Source organism: Mirounga angustirostris, unplaced genomic scaffold (assembly GCF_029215605.1).
Source record: "Mirounga angustirostris isolate CCGP_5_RB_7025 unplaced genomic scaffold, mMirAng1.0.hap1 SCAF_5, whole genome shotgun sequence".
Taxonomy (NCBI): domain Eukaryota; kingdom Metazoa; phylum Chordata; class Mammalia; order Carnivora; family Phocidae; genus Mirounga; species Mirounga angustirostris.
The window spans coordinates 149,401,672-149,418,211 of NW_026991713.1; the positions used below are offsets into that span (position 1 = coordinate 149,401,672).

Sequence of the window (16,540 nt, forward strand, 5' to 3'; positions counted from 1 at the left end):
GATACATTAAATAGTTGTTTATTTTTTGAGGCCCCATTCAAGGGTGAGCTTCATGCTGGCATTCACGGTTTCCCCCTTACTACATCCCTCTATGTCTGGTGCCTAGCGCCTGGCGTAGAACGAATCTTCTGTAGCTAGTCGTTGAATGAATAAAGAAAAGACTTGCTCAGGGTCACTCACTGGGGAGTGGTGCAGCCAGACGTGGCACTGGTCTGATTGCAGAGCCCACACTGTCTTCTTGAGCTTGCTCTCTGCTTGCCAGAGCCAGCACATGGAAAGCGGTGGATGCTGTTGTTATGAAGACTGTTTCCTTTGCTGGAGCAACTGCGGATACCTGCTGGCTTTCGGAGTCATTGTCGCTTTACTCAGGAGGGACCTTTCTTCGCTAGAACCTTCGGGTGGCCCAGATTTCCCATCCCACCAAACCGGGGCTGCTCCTCCAGGGCCTGGCACACTGCCTTGTGTCCATCAGGACGTTCAAGGGAGCCATCTCTGAATTTAAAGTGGTTCTTTATCCTCTTTTGCCACCAGCGTCTCACACTGTTTGCATCTGGGGTCATGCTAAGCTTGTTGAAATTGAAAGCAAAACAGTAACCTTATCATACTGTTTGCCGTGCTGCTCTCCATGGTCTTTGAAGTTTTGCTTAAACCAATTTAGGCAGAAAGCCCCATGTGTTCTCTGGTGCCTGCTAGCGAGGCCAGCATAGTGTCTGCTGCTTTCAGATGACTTATCACAGACACCTCCAAACAGTAATGGCAGGCTGCAAGGAGGTGAGAAACTGTGTCATGTTCGCTCAGTTTAAATGACCTGCTAAGAGTGCTAACAAACCCACAGCTTTTCTGGAACATGAAAAATAGTTCTGGTTGAAAGTAAGCGTTTCTGTGCTCCCAAACACAGTTTCAGTGTCTGTTTGGATTTAAAAAGAGAAGGCTTACTGGTTGGGCCAAATTTTTCCATTTGGAGTCTAAGCTCTATAATGAGGCCGTCATGGAAATACCAGAGGAAATTGCTGACCACTCAGAGTATATGCAAGTAAACCAAGTGTAGATTTTCCTCTGAACAGTGTGGCTCTTAAGCAGGTTGCCTGGGCTAATGGGACATCCTTGGCTACACAAAGGACATAGACCTCTTCCCCTTCGACCCAGGCTTGAGACAGCCAGACGGACTTGTGAATGGAGGCCACAGTGAGATGGTGCATTTGAAGATGCATTGTGAATTCTCAGGTGCTGCATCACATAAAGCACTGTTACTGTTGAGTTTTTGTGAGCACCTGCCATACGTGGATGCAGCTCTCCAATTTTGTTCAGCACATTAAATACGGTTCTTCTTTTTGCTTTTGGGCCTATCTCTGTGCTTTGGCTTTTTCAGTACAGCTTAAGTTCCTTATCCAAAATGGAAATACCCAACCCCATAAATGGAAGTTTCTGTCTTGTTGGGTCCTGGCAGCTACACTTGGCTCATAGTCCTTGACCAGGGCAGGCTGTGGAGGCCTGAACACTGTCTGATAACTCAGATTATGGACTGGAAATGTTAACGCTGGAACTGTAGGCTGAAGACTGCATTGCTAACCAGTTTTCAGACCTTGGGTTCCTAAATTCAGGAGCACCTGTAATTGATAGGAATACAGAACCATGTTTTCCTCTTGGGCTATTAAGTTGGCGTTCCCTCCATTTCAGTCTAATAGATCACTTGCAGGAGATGTGCATATTTAAAAAACCCCATCACCAACCTCCAGCTGGATCTGTCACAAATGTTTGTATTAGTTGGGTCGATTGGACTTTCTGAGTTCAATCACAATTGATCCTCGCCCTGCTGCTGGGTTTATTGGGGGATGTGCAGAAAGTATGGAATGGGGATGTAATGTGCTATTTTTAGCTCTCAAACAACTTGATGTTACTTGGGCTTTGATTGTGCTACCTTCCTTGAAGACCCAAATGTTCCCTTGTTCCAAAGGCAGATGAAGTCTTTCTGGCTTGAAAATAAACAATTGAGACACGGTGCTTGTAAAATTTAAACTGACGAATGACTGGCCTCTCATGCCTCGCCTTGTGTTCGCCTTCCCAGTGGAGAGGTGGAAAGGTCTGACTGATGAAATGGCTCCCTTCACTTTCCTTATAACCCTTAAGCCATAGAGATAGTTCAGCCAAATCCAATTCTGTGTTTTCCTTTTCATAAATGTCATCCATGTGGAACCATACCATCGTCCTTATGACTCCAGGGCCTAACTCAGTAGTCCTACCCAGAGTGCTCTCTGAGGAAGTACCTGTTGAATGATTAAAGGTACTGTATTGTTAATCTCTTGCTGTGTAACAAATGACCCCAAAATTCAGCTGCTTAAAACAATAGACGCTGACTGACTTCAGTTTGTGTGGCGGAGGAATCCCGGTGTGGCTCAGCTGCATGTTCTGGCTCAGGGTCTCTGACAGAGTTGCAGTTGTCATCTGAAGGCTTGACGGGACGAGGATCCATGTCCCCTCGAGTGGCTGCTGGCAGACCCCAGGCTCTGGGTGGATACATCATGGGTCTCTCCGTAAGGCAGCTCCCAAGATGGCAACTGGCTTTCCTCAGTGCGTGGGTGCGGGCACCCAAGACAGAAGCCACAGTCTTGTAAAACTTGATCTCAGAAGCGACATGCCATCCCTTGTGCCACATGGTGCTCATTCACGGTGAGTGGGTCCAGCCCATACTCAGGGGTAGAGATGATAAGACAGGGTGAATACCAGGAGGGTGGGATCCCCGGGAGCCATCTTAGAGGCTGCCTACCAGGGAGGAAAGCATGGTATAGCTGGGATTCGTTATCTATGATTTTATACATGGGGTAGAAGTTTCTGACTTGCTTGTTAAAGCTGTGGGAACTGAACCAGGGCAATGGGAGGTCAGATAGTTGCAGGGGAAGGTTGGCTGGTTAGTTTCTAAGAGACCTTTTATAAATTCATGACTGTCCAAGGTCTGTTCCCTCGTCTTGAAGGTTCAGAAGCTTATTCATGCATCTTCCTCCTGCAGTGTGGAAGATTGTGGCATGCTCTTAGATGCACCTCCGGAGGGCCTGGTATCTGAGGAGGGAGGGCCAGTGGTTGGATTTCTGAAGAGCTGTGCAGACATCAATCAGGTTGGATGGCCATATGTTTCTGATCAGCAGGATCTCCTTGTGGAGGAAGACAGCCTCACTCATGCAAAGATCAGGTCATTGGGAGCGCACCAGCAGGCCATGCTGTTCACACATCCATCACGCCTTAGATGTGTCCTAGCGCCGGGCTCTGCTAATCAGCCACATCCAGCTTCGTGCTGGGGGTGTCTGCCCTGCCTTGGCAGGCACTGCTACCGCTGGTCCAACTTGTCTAAGTGGAGCCTCCTCTCACGTGCTGTTTTCTTACTTAAGATCAGCTTCGGTGGTTTGTTGTTGAAATCCAGCGTTTGCACGTAGCCTTACCATGGAAGACCTGGCGCTTCTAGCCACCACACCCTCTGCCATTTCCCTCTCCCCACAAGCAGCTGCTTCAAACCTTTTAACGGATTGTTCTGGGAGTTGCCTTGATGCCTCTGAATAGTACGGTCTCCCGCTGCTTGTTGATTGCTCAGCTGGACGTGTTCTCCCTTGATTCCTCACTGTGGAACGGGAAGGAGAGCTTTTCCAGCCCTCCACCCCCTTAGCTCCCCTCTCCCCGCCGACCCCCAGCACAGACACGCCATCTTTCTGGTTTGATTCCTGGGCCATGAATACATTATTAGGACTCTGAAAATGCTATCCAGCTGAGCTGTAAGGTACATGATCATTATTTTCACACAACTTTAAAATTCCTTTTGAGTTAATATCTGGAAAAAAAAAAAATTGGTTCGTGTTGTGTGAACTCCTTACTAACCCAAATGCAAGTGCTGTCTCATGGAGATTGCTGTATGTTAAAAACTGGGCACCTGTCCATTTGATCCTGAGACTGTCTCTCCTGTGGTGCGGGGACCCGTTGTGGCTGGAGGAAGCCTGGCTGCTCTGAGGGCCTGTTTCCTCCAGTTTGCTACTCCCACTGCTGCTCCTTTATTCAGAGAAAATTCATGTGCCATACAGTTCATGCTTAGGAAGTACACGGTCTTCACCTCTCTCTGAATCCAGCGTGTTTCATCACCCCAAAGAGGAGCCCTATACCCATTAGCACCCCATCCCTCCTTCCTCCTGGTCCCTGGAAACCAGTAGGTGTTTTTGACATTGTGTGTAAGTGGGATCCTGCTGTCTGTGGCCTTTCGTGTCTGTCCGGGCATCTTTCCCTTTGCAGGATGCTTTCAGGGTGCAGCCGCATCTGTGATGGCTGTGTGGGTTCTGTCCACTTTTTGGTTATTATTAATAATTTTCTCACTTCTGTGTTGTATCCTCTATTTCCTAGAAGCTCTGCTTTTTTCTTAGATTTCTTCTCCTCCTGTTTTGGGTGGGGGCCAGGTTAAGATTTTTGAAAGGTGGCGTGTCTGAGGATGTTTTCACCTTCTTACCAGAGGGCTTGGCTTGGTACATAATTTAGGATGTTGACAGGATCACTTATTTGCTTTCTAGCTTGCTGTGTTGCTGTTCAGAGATGCTGTGTCATTTCTAATTGTCTATCCTTTGTGAAAGTTCTCCCTCCACTCCAAAAGGTAGTGTCCTCTTCCTCTTGTCCCTTGTGTTCTGAAATCCCCTGGGAGGTGTCTGAGCGTGGCCCCCCTCCCCTGCGAGGTGTGCTCAGCAAGCTCCTTCGTCCCCACATGCCTGTCTCTTGGTTCTGGGGCGTTTTCTTGAATTAGGTCTTTGATTTTCTTGTCTCTGACCGGCCCCCCCTCCCCCCTTCTTGGGTTCTTCTCAAAGGTAACTCTCCATTTCCTTTTTTGTTTTCCTTTTTGTTATCCTTTGGCTCTGTTTTCTGGAAATTTTCTTACCTTCTCTGCTTTGTATCCAGTGTTCCATTTCTTTTGTCACAGTTTTGCTTTACAAAAGAGCTTTTTTTTTTTCCCCTTTATGTGTTCTGCTTTTTCTTCTTTTTAAATACCCCCTTGTTCCTGTTTTCAACTGTACCATCTTCTTCTCTCTCTGGGATTATTACTGATAGTTTGCTTTTTGAGTCTTCTTTTTCCCTAACCTGGGGGTCTTTTCCTTAAAAGTTGTTTTCTCTGTCTGTTGATTCTGGTCCCTGTTTTCCATCTTAAGAGCTTGTCTCAGCTGTGAGGTGCCTTCCGGCCGGCCCCACACAAGTAGGAGTGGGACACGGAACAGCTAATGGTGCGCAGTACTCGGCTCCTGGTGGGGCGAGCCGGCTCTGCCATTTCACTGGAAAGCCCCTCACATGGGTCCCTTGAGGGCTTTTTCTTCAGTCTCTTAGATTCCCAGGACAATATTTTTTACTCCCTGCTTAGAGGTAGGTCTATGTTGGCTGCTGGCTTCTCTGGGAATGGGCAAAGAATGGAAGAAGTTCAGTATTATTTCTTCTATTTCCCGCTGGATACCCCGACCTTCCCCTTGGTCTGAGCTACAGATTTACCTTCTTCAGAGAATAAACCCCTAGTTTCCTGCAGATTGCTGCTTAAACAGACTTTGTATTTCTTCACTGCCAGCCCCATGCTTACCCCCAGTTCTGGAAGTGTCTCGTATTAGCGGTTTATCAGCCGTTGGCAAGTTAATCAGGTTGATTGTTCCTCTGACCCCATTACAGCCAAGAAGGAAGCTTTCTCAGGCCTGTCACGCTCCTCACCAGTGATCTGCCTGCTTCTCAGCTTCTTGAATTTTGTCATCTGGTTTCCTCTCTCATTCTTGTTTTTCTCAAGGGTGGTGCTACTAGAATTTTTTAAAATGGGCATTTGAATGGGACTCTGAGAGCATGTGAATGTAAATTAATGCATTCAGTCTGTCACCTTTAACTGGAAGCCTGGAAGTTTTCTCTTAATACCTATTTCAGGTTGCGGAGGGTTACTGGGTCACCGTCTGCAGCGGTGGCTGGAGCCGTTGTGACTCCTGGGATGGGAGCATCTTCGGGTTCATTCCAGCGTGTTGGGTGTCGTCATTCAGGGCTGTGCTGCCTCTGGGGCTCGAGCTTGCTGTGGCTTAGGCAGGGGGCTGACGGCACAGATGCAGGCAGCGCAGGTGCAGGACCCCCATTTTTGCTCAGCCTTTGCCCACTTGCCCATTCTCCCCAGGCTCTCAAATCCCAGTTGCCGGGGGGCTGGCCTTCATTACCATCTGCTCCTGCCCTGGGGGGCATCCTCGACTTTGCCGTCCCGGAACACACAGAGAACAAAATCTGCTTAGTCGATGTTTGTTTTCAGACTTTGGGGCGAATCTGTATTCCTGATACACGCCATTGGGGGATTTCCTTCCTGCCCATGTTCCCCTGATTTTCTTGGAATTCGCCTGCTCATTCCCAGTCCTAACTTCCTGCTCTTCCCCACAAAGTGAGCATTTATGGACGTGTCCCTGAAAGGAGGAACAACACCCACTGGTATCTACTGTGCTACTAATTCTTGCATTGATCTGGAAGCCAGTCTCTTGTTAGGATGTCCTTGCATTGTCATTATGCATCGATTTCAGAGCTTTTCCCAAAGCTGCCTAGCTTCCGCTCTACATACGGTTTATAAATGGCAATTCTTAGCGGCTCTTCCTGTACTCTGACCCCCTCTGCCACTGACGTTGAGCTGTAGGCAGATGATGCTGCCCTGGGGAACTTTTTTGTTAGAGAAAAAGAAATGTGACCATGCTAAAAGACGGAAGCGCAGGCTCTTTTTGTCAACGTGTTGTCTGTTTTGCCCCCGAACGGGAAGTAGTAACAAGATTATTCCCCAGACTCAGGTGCATCTGTCTCTGTGACTGTTGTTCCGTTTTTATTTTTAAAGATTTTATTTATTTATTTGACAGAGAGAGAGACAGTGAGAGAGGGAACACAAGCAGCGGGAGTGGGAGAGGGAGAAGCAGGCTTCCCGCTGTGCAGGGAGCCCGATGTGCGGCTCGATCCCAGGACCCTGGGATCATGACCTGAGCCAAAGGCAGACGCTTAACGACTGAGCCACCCAGGTGCCCCTGTTGTTCCGTTTTCGTTGTTTTTTTTTTTTTTTAAGATTTATTTATTTATTTATTTGACAGAGAGAGAGAGACACAGCGAGTGAGGGAGCACAAGCAGGGGGAGTGGGAGAGGGAGAAGCAGGCCCTGCAGGGCTCAATCCCAGGACCCTCGGACCATGACCTGAGCCGAAGGCAGATGTTCAACGACTGAGCCACCCAGGCGCCCCACCATTTTTAAATACAGCTTATTATTCACTTCATCGTACTCCTGTGAAAATGTTGTGGTGTGATCCCTGGGCCAACACCCCCCCCTCCCCCCTTGCCCTAAAACAAGCTTCTCTTTGGAGAAGCCATCGGCAAGAAGAAAAAAATTTTAACTGGGAGGATAACTTTCAATTACTGCTAAAACGTTTATGGGGTTTCTTTCTTTCCCTAAAGTTGTACCAAATCTTTGGAACGTTGATGGAGAAGTTGCAGTCACCGAGCAGAAGCCGGGCGAAGTGGCTGAGGAGCTGGCGAGCTCCTACGAAAGAAAGCTCATCGAGGTAAGGCTGGAGGCCTCTGCGTTTACTTTGGCTGCCCTGGGGACATTGCGGGGACAGGGCCAGCCTCTTATGCAGATGTTAGCAGCACAATCTGACGCTACTCCCCTCCCACTGCCAACAAGACAAAACACAAAATGGTAAAAGCATTGTACTTGTTGAAGAAAACTAAGAGCCGGTTCTTCAGAAGTCTTAAATTAGACACTTTTGGTGCCTATGGCAAGGAAATAGAGAAAACACAAATATGTCATGTTAAAAATAGGAAAAATCTACTTTTGGATTTGGAGGAGATTAAAAGCGGGAGAGACCATCACGAACAACTTTGATGCTGATAAATGTGCAAATGTGGATGACATGGACTATTTCTTAGGATAATGTTTATTATAACAATTAATTGACGATGCAGCCTACTTATCTGGAGCGCATCCAAAAACCGGAAGAAAGTTGTAAAAATAAAGGAGGTGCCCTAGGAGGTAGCAAACCTGGATGGATGGTTTCCTAGTTGTTTGTAGGAAGCCTTTCAAGGAACGTACAAACAGCCCTTTGCTCTTTGTACTTCCTTAAAGCCTTCTCTCTATCTTTATGTATCTCTGTATCTCTGTATCTTGGTTCCAGTCTGCGTTACTCCAGTGTCACAGAAGCTGACAAAGACAGCCGAAAAAGAAACTACAGACTTGTCTCAGTTGTGCATCAATGCATAAAAATTCTAGAAAGGTATCACCCAGTCAAACCCAGTTGTATATGAAAGGACCAATCCACGTGAAATTGGGATTAATTTAGGATCTCAAGGATGACTTCCTGTTAGGAAATTCATCGAGTCAGCTTACTGATAGACTACAGGCTAAACACCAGATACAGATCTTGTTTGGTACCAAACATTCATCATCCATATCTAACGAAAATACTTTTTATTGAAGTAGAGTTGACACACAATGTTACATTAGTTTTAGGTACACAACAGAGTAATTTAACAACTCCATGATAAAAACACTCTTGATCAAGAAGAAGGGTACTTCTTTGATAGTATAAAGTGTATGTGTGTGTGTGTGTGTGTTTTTTTTTATCAGAAATCATTAATTACCACCATACTCAGTGGTAAAGCTGGAAGGCCAAGTTTTCAAATAGGCAACTAATAGATAAAATACATATGTGTAGGTGTGTGTATATGTTGTGGTCACGTGATGTTGGTATTTATTACGAATACTGTTTTTTGTATACATACATGCATATAAGTATATGATTATACTTGCAGTGCTTTGTGAATATTCTACAGTACATTTTATTTTTGGAGTCAGAAAAACACCGCCATTGCCATGGAGACATGCCTGACCTCAGGGTAGGTTTTAGAAGCTGGGCCCTTTGAGGAGGAGCCCCCTAGCTTATTCCTGGTTCAGGCTGACCATCTTGTGGTCTGTTTCACCTGGTTCCTAATGACCTCTAAAGAAGGGTGGTGAGAAACAGTTTGAATTCTAAATGAAGGGAGCTCAAAGGGGGGATGAGCTGGGGTCTTAGCATAATAGGCTGATAGGGCAAGAGTTATAAACCAGGGTGGAAGTGCCTGGAGGTTGGGGCAGGGACTGTCCCCTCAGGGCCTATCCTCACCCTAGTGCCCATTCTTGCAGTCTCATGCAGTGAGGTGATTGACCAGAGTTGGCTGGTGGTGGTGCCAGGTGCTGGGCCATTATTCCATTCTCAGAAAGCCTGGGTGGAGAGAGGAGAATTGGCCGTGTACCCTCAGGGTTGTGTCAGCCTGTGTGTTTGTCTCCTCTAGGACCTCAGGTCCCTGGAGGGCAGAGACCATGTCTTTTACATCTGTGTATACTTAGCTACCATTTCTTGGCCAATGGTAAATGCTAAATAACCCTTGAATGCAAGTATTTTAAGTTCTCCTAGGACATGGATGTCTCCGGTTTGTTGAATGAAGAACTGATGAACTAGGGAGGGTGGCAGGGTTCTTAGCAGAGTGAAAGTAGGTTGGTAGCCTGTGTTCCTTCAGGAAACCCAGGGCAAGGTGTTCAGTTGTAAGGACTTTGTCAGACCTGCACATACTTTAGAGGCTGGTGCTCATGTCCCGGGGCTCCAGTGAGCATGCTGAGCACTGGGCAGGGGTAGGAGGGGGCAGTGTTCTACATGTAGGTTCTATCAGCTAGAAGACTGATCTGCTCATCAGTAACTCCAGCTCTGGAGGGTTCAAGAAGACTGTGGCTGGCCACTTGACCCACTGAACAAAGCACCATAGTTCATTGGTTGGGTGGGAGGTGGGGTGGTTGATGGAGTGTTTTTTGAGTCCCTGCTTTCTGCATAGGGGATGTCAAGGACAAAGGTCCTGCACAGGGAAAGAGTTGGCAGGTTCGAGGACCGGAAAGGAGACCCCAGGTTTGTCCCAGAGCAGACAGGGAGAGCGGTGGCTCTGTGGCTGCTGAAGTTGGTGGGCCAGATGACAGGGCCTTGGAGGCCGTGTCGTGGCCGTGCCACCCACCCGCTTTGGTGGTGACAAGAGTCTCACTGTCTCACTGCACAGACTTGAGTGATATGCAGGGAAGACGACGGCGTGATGCGAAGTTACTGTCCGGTTCACTGGGATTGTTGTTCTTGTTAGCCGTCACATCAGAGGGAGTGGCGGTTGGGGTGTAAGGATCTCTTGTCAGCCTTAACTTCCTGTCTGGTCCTCCATGACTCCCTTACCCAGTAGTAGAGCGGGTGGCTGTTGTTGAGGAGCTGAGAGAGATGTGAGCTTGAAGCAGAGATGTTCTCCTTCTGCATTTACTGCCCCAGGCTGATTTTTCATTATTTTCTGATGGCAGAGTGAGTGGCCAGTCATCTTTCCTCTTTGAGTATTAATAGCATGCCATTACGCCAAGACCTTTGCTGAACCCTTTAGGTTAGCAGTAATCAAGCACTTTACAACATTCTTTGTGATGCTCATCTGTCATTTTGTCAGTGGTTGGTTTTTACCAAGGAGTTCTAAACACATGTCGACTGGAGTAATGAAAGCATGTGGGGGAAGAGTTGATGCACTTCCTTCCGTTTCAGAAGGGCAGAAGAAGAGGCATTTCATTTTATGTAATAGGACTATTCAAAGAACCCCCACGGTTGAATTACTCTTTTGTGATTCATCCCAATGAACAAGGAGTTCCTGAACATTCTTTCTCTAGTTGTCTCTCAGAGCCTTAAAACCACCTCGTCCACCTGCACACACATATGCTGCACATGACACATGAGTGCTCAGGGACCCGACACCCACACTGCCGACAGCTCAGTACCCAAAGTCAACGTTGTAAGCTATCTTTCAGTGGCTGGAGAGCATCGGGACCAAGGACTGGAGATGGAGAGATTGTTCTGACACCCTTGAAAACGAGAAGGAAAGCAAAATGCTGGCAGGTGTAGGTTCATCTGGCAGGGGAGAAACCTGAATATAAAAGCACGAATTACCCAACAGCCACTGCGATATGGGCAGCTAGCTGTCAGGTGCACACTTATGTCCAAGCACTGCGCTAAGGCTTACACGGAGATCAACTCACATGATCCTCAGCAGCCTTTCTCGAGGAGGATGCCGTTCCCAGATGGAGCTTTGAGAAACTGAGTAAGGTGCCCAAGATTTCTCGGCTTGGTAGGAAGCAGGGCTGGATTCGAATTACGCAGGCCGTCCAGCAGCACAAACCTGTATTCTGTCTGCCTGCTCCAGAAGGCCATGCTCATGTAAGAAACCAAAGGCGGATCTGGCAGAGGAGTAGGGACCGCTCCTGGTCCCAGTGGAGAGAATGGGTAGCAGGAGGAAAACAAGCAGTAGAGAAGAGGGAGGGTGTGGCACGAGCTGTTTGCAGCAGCGCTGGGAGGGGCACACCCCACACTCTTAGTTACAGCGGAAGGGAGCCAGCGCCTCTGGGCAGGAATTACCTGCTTCCAAAGCAAATGTAATAGAACACCAGGCTGGGAGCTCCTCGAGGGAACTGTAGATGATACCTTTTTAATGGTGTATTAATTGCCTAACATGATTCCAGCGTCCGGTAGGAGCTCCATAAATATTGAACAGAACGTCAGTCTACAGAGAGGATTCAGCTGTTCAGTATAGTGTTTATAAATAAAGTGGTAGGTGTGACTTGGGAAGTCCTGGATGGAGCGTGCATAGTACGGGGCACCACTGTAGCTCAGGATAGAGGGCTAGTGGGAGATAACATGGGTTCTTTAGAGGAGGCAGACTCTTCTAACATTTAATTTCTGGAGGAGTTTTAGCCTGGAGAGTCTGGAGAGGACCTCGAGGGACAGATGGACAATTCCAACAACTTCAGCATGTGTTTATTGAGGACCTTCTAGGTGGCCAGGCTTCATCTTCCATCCTCCTTCTCTCACGGTTTTTCCACCCCCAGGAGCAGTAGAGTTGATGGTTCTAGGAGGTGATTCATGGGAGATGTGAGTCAAAGCAGAGATGGTCCCGAAAGGGCGTTTACTTCCCTAGATTGACTTTTCCTTCTTTTTTGATGGCAGCGTCATTGATGTTTCATCAGTGGGTAGCATTAGCTCTTCATTGCCCCCCAGGCTGGTCCTTGGTCACAAACAGGAGTAAGATGCAGTGCCTGTCTTTGGGAAGCTCCCAGCCTGGGGGGTGAGGCAGGCACATCTCTTGGGATCATTAGGGAGCAGGGTTGAAGCGCAGATGTAGAGTTAGGCCTCATGGGTTCCTAGGGCCATGTCCTTACCAACCGTTCTGCAGAGCTCAGGCACTTTATGGGAGCTTCTAGAATATGTTCCTCCCTTTTTCTTTGGGACTGTTAGTAATGAAGCTTGGAATTTCTTCTGTAAACTTCCCATCTGTCTTGAAGATCTAGACATCAGGGGAAATGGATTTCTTGTCACCAAGGGTTTTGAAGATAAAAAGATAACGGACATGTCCAAGAAAGATCTAAGATTCTTCTTTACTTCTTTTAAGTACGATTCCTTTGGTTTAGACTCTCCTGTAGAGATTTTCCCATTCTTCTCCAGCCATTGTTGTCAAGAAAAATGTAAAATGCTGGTGGCATTTGGACTTTGATCCCGCATCTCTTCAGCCTGCCTTCTACAGCCTTGTGGCTTGACGAGCACACCTGTCCCCATCCGACAGACCGCGTGCAGATTTGTCGCTTACTGCCCCGTGTTCCGGGTGGGCGGGTGGTGCTCCTATCCTCTCTAAGCCTCCGTTTCTCCCATCAGTAAAATGCAGCTAAGGACACATGCTGGCAGGGTTGCTCTGAGGATCGAATATTAAGAATCTAGTTCAGTGCCTGTAGCAGACAGGAGGTAATTTTGTGCCTTCTTTCCTCCCTTCGGATGATGATGATGATGATGATGATGATTTGAATGACCCCTCACCACAGCTTGCTCTGTTGCGGGGAGTAAATCCCAGTTCTCGGCCCTTCTTTGGCCCGGGGCAGAGGTGTGTCTGAGCCAAGGCCAACAGGACTGTTAGTCCTGCGTGGACAGCAGCAGTATGTGGGAGGGCTGTTCATTCAGTAGCAGCCTCCTGCTTACTCCTGTGGTTCCTGCTGAACTTGCCGGAGCTGTTCTGGTTCCAGTCCCTTCTCTGAGCCAGTTTCTCCCACTTCTCTGTTCACAGGAATTATTTTTTTGTTAGGTTAGAATCTGTTTCTTTTACTAATGTCCAAAGTGCCCTAGCTCATAGGAAGCTTTATTTATACAGTTGACCCTTGAACAACATGGGCTTGAACTGTGTGGGTCCACTTATATTGGGGATTTTTTCAATAAATACAGTATAGTACTGTAAAGGTATTTTTCTCAACATTTTCTTTTCTTCAGATTACTTTAAGTATACAGTACATGTAACATACACAATACGTGTTAGTTGACTCTTTTCTTGATGAGGCTTCTGGTCAAGAGTAGGCTATTAAGTTTTGGGGGAGTCAAAAGTCACATGCAGATTTTTGATGGTGCAGAGGTTGTACCCCGAACCTCCACATTGTTCAAGGGTCAAGTGTGTGTGTGTGTGTGTGTGTGTATGTGTGTGAGAGAGAGAGAGAGAGAGAATATGATCAGTAGATGATGCCATTTCTCCTTCTGTCGTCTCCTCCCAGGGCTCCTTTACCACCTGCCTTCTTTGTACCTAAGTTTTGACTTACAGCCGCGCACCCCCGCTGTCAGTTGCCTGTGGGTCCTGTGCTTGAGTACTGCCAGTCCATCCTCTGCAAACAGATCTTCACTTCCTCCCATGTGTCAGGACTCAGCTAGCTGTTGATTGATTTTTCAAATTATAGGATACTTATCATTTACTGTATGAGTGTAGTTAGTCCCTGAATTTTTGCTCATGGGTGAAATAAATGGTATATTAGCAACATTTATTCTCCTTATAATGGCAGGTTACTATTAATGGAAAAGTAAGCTCAAGCTGGTAAAAAACACATTCATAATCACATGTTGTAGATAACTGTGAATGTGATCATCATTTCAATAAAATGTCGAAGTTCCTGAGGCAGCCGGGACCTTGGGAGCAGTAATACCACCAGCACTTGCTTTGTAAGTTGGCACCAGAAGTATCCAGCACGCTTGATGTATCTGAGAGTCATTTTTATGCAAAAGAAAGATGAGCTTTTAAATAAAGTATTGTATCCCATGTAAGGACTTGGGATAAAGAACTCTGGGTTGAGATCTACATTAAACTGATGCTCAAAATGAGAAGAGTGGTGTGACTTTGTTTTTATTTTATTTTTTATTTTTTAAAGATTTTATTTATTTTTATTTGAGAGAGAGAATGAGAGACAGCACGAGAGGGAAGAGGGTCAGAGGTAGAAGCAGACCCCTGGCTGAGCAGGGAGCCCAATGTGGGACTCGATCCCGGGACTCCAGGATCATGACCTGAGCCGAAGGCAGTCGCTTAACCAACTGAGCCACCCAGGCGCCCTGTTTTTATTATTTTAGTCACAAGATGCTGAGTGATGGAGAGCAGGCTCTCACCTCCTTGGGAGGGGGAAAGATGGGGTTTTCTCAGGAAGCAAAACAGTTGAAGGGCTTGTTAGGTATGACTGAAAACTGGTGAGGAGTTGGGGTAGGTGTAATTCTCACTAAAGCATGAACGACTAACAAGACTAAACCTCCAAGGACTTCTTAAAATCTTTTTATTATGGAAAAGTCAAAACATGTACAAAGCCAGAACAGCCTAATGAGCTTCTGTACTCCTTACCTCTCTTCACCAGTTAGGTGTAACTGTTGACCATTCTTGCTTCATCTTGATCCCAGTCTACTCCCTAGTCTGTCATGGTATTTTGAAGCAAACCCAGTTTCATTCCTAAGTATTTCAGAATATATTTGTAAAAGCTAAGAGCTCTTAAAGAAAAAAAAAAAAACAAAAACCCCAAACAAACCCACACAGCACCGTTAAAAAGTCTTATAAAGGAGGCCTCTGCCGGTCCCGGTGAATCTCAGATGGAAATATCAGATAAAGGGACTTCTTCGAACAGGGCACCTTTCAGGGAGCCCCTTGCTTTTACAGATCCCCCTTCTCAGGGGAGAAGGAACCTTAACCTCTAGGTCATGCCAGGTGGCCTAGCTCAGGTCGTCTCTTCTTCTCTATTCTGCCCTTGGCTTGGCTCATACACTGATTCCAGTTGGTTTTTACCATAGCCCTGTCACCAACACAGCTGCCCTGGCCCTTGGGGGTTGAGGAATTTGGAGATGGGGAGGAGTGATGACAGCTCGCAAGTTCTCCCTGGCGCCATGGGTTTCCAGACCTCCCGTGTGCTGTTGTTGATGAGTGAACTCCTTCCCTCATGATGTTCTCAGGAGAGGCAGGCTGCCTCCCACAGGTGGCTCCATCAGTGTTTTTTATTATTATTATTTTTAAAAGATTTTATTTATTTATTTGAGAGAAAGAATGAGATAGAGCATGAGAGGGGGGAGGGTCAGAGGGAGAAGCAGACCCCTGGCTGAGCAGGGAGCCCGATGCGGGACTCGATCCCGGGACTCCAGGATCATGACCTGAGCCGAAGGCAGTCGCTTAACCAACTGAGCCACCCAGGCGCCCTCCATCAGTGTTTTTTTTAAAGGATATTCTTACTGTGGACACTTGAAATATATGTAAGAGTAGACAGAACAACATACAAGCTTCCACGAACCCATCACCCAACTTAAACCGCCATGAACTCACGGCTAGTCTTGCATCACCCATACATCTTTCTACTTTCCAGCTTCTCACAGTATGGGAAGCCAATCCTTTGGGATGTATCTCAAATAAAACATAAGGGTCCTTTATTTTTTAAAAGGAAAACACCCTATAATATCGCTATCATACCTACAAGCCAGCAATAATTCCTTAATATCATCAAGTATCTGCTGAGTGTTCAAATTTTCAGTCCAGACAGATGTTTGTGTAAGGTCCAAATGGGGCCCATCCACGCATTGTGATTGGCTCATAGACCCCTGTAGTCTCTCTCAATCTACAGGACCTGCATCTTCCCCAGACCCTTTTCTTCTTTACTTGTAATTTATTAGTTGCAGAAACTGGAGAATTTCTCCCATCAGTGTTTTTTGAGGGTTTATAATGTACCTTGATTTTTCAAATTATAGGATGTTTATCATTTACTGTGTGAGTGTAATTATTCCCTGAATTTTTGCTCATGAGTGAAATAAATGGCGTACCAGCAACATTCATTCTCATTTTGATGGCAGGCTACTATTAATGGGAAGTAAGTTCCAGCATAAAGCTGGTACACTCTGTGATCTTGGGCTTTTGGTGACATTTATTTATTTATTTATTTATTTATTTATTTATTTATTTAGAATTTTTTTTTTTTAAGATTTTATTTATTTATTTATTTGACAGAGAGAGAGCACAAGTAGAGTGACAGGCAGAGGTAGAGGGAGAAGCAGGCTCCCTGCTGAGCAGGGAGCCCGATGCGGGGCTCGATCCCAGGACCCTGGGATCATGACCTGAGCTGAAGGCAGACGCTTAACCGACTGAGCCACCCAGGCGCCCCCTTTTGGTGACATTTATGTACAGAAAAGCAA

The 16,540-nt window shown here is 46.6% G+C and overlaps 1 protein-coding gene across 1 annotated transcript in view; it reads left to right on the forward strand.

Moving 5' to 3' along the window:
• Positions 1 to 16,540, forward strand: part of SNX29 (sorting nexin 29) — a 517,029-nt gene that overhangs the window by 258,986 nt on the left and 241,503 nt on the right. Inside the window, exon 15 of the mRNA XM_045874993.3 lies at positions 7,446 to 7,552. Within this exon, the coding sequence (XP_045730949.2) occupies positions 7,446 to 7,552 (107 nt within the window). The remainder of the gene's footprint in view (positions 1 to 7,445; positions 7,553 to 16,540) is intronic.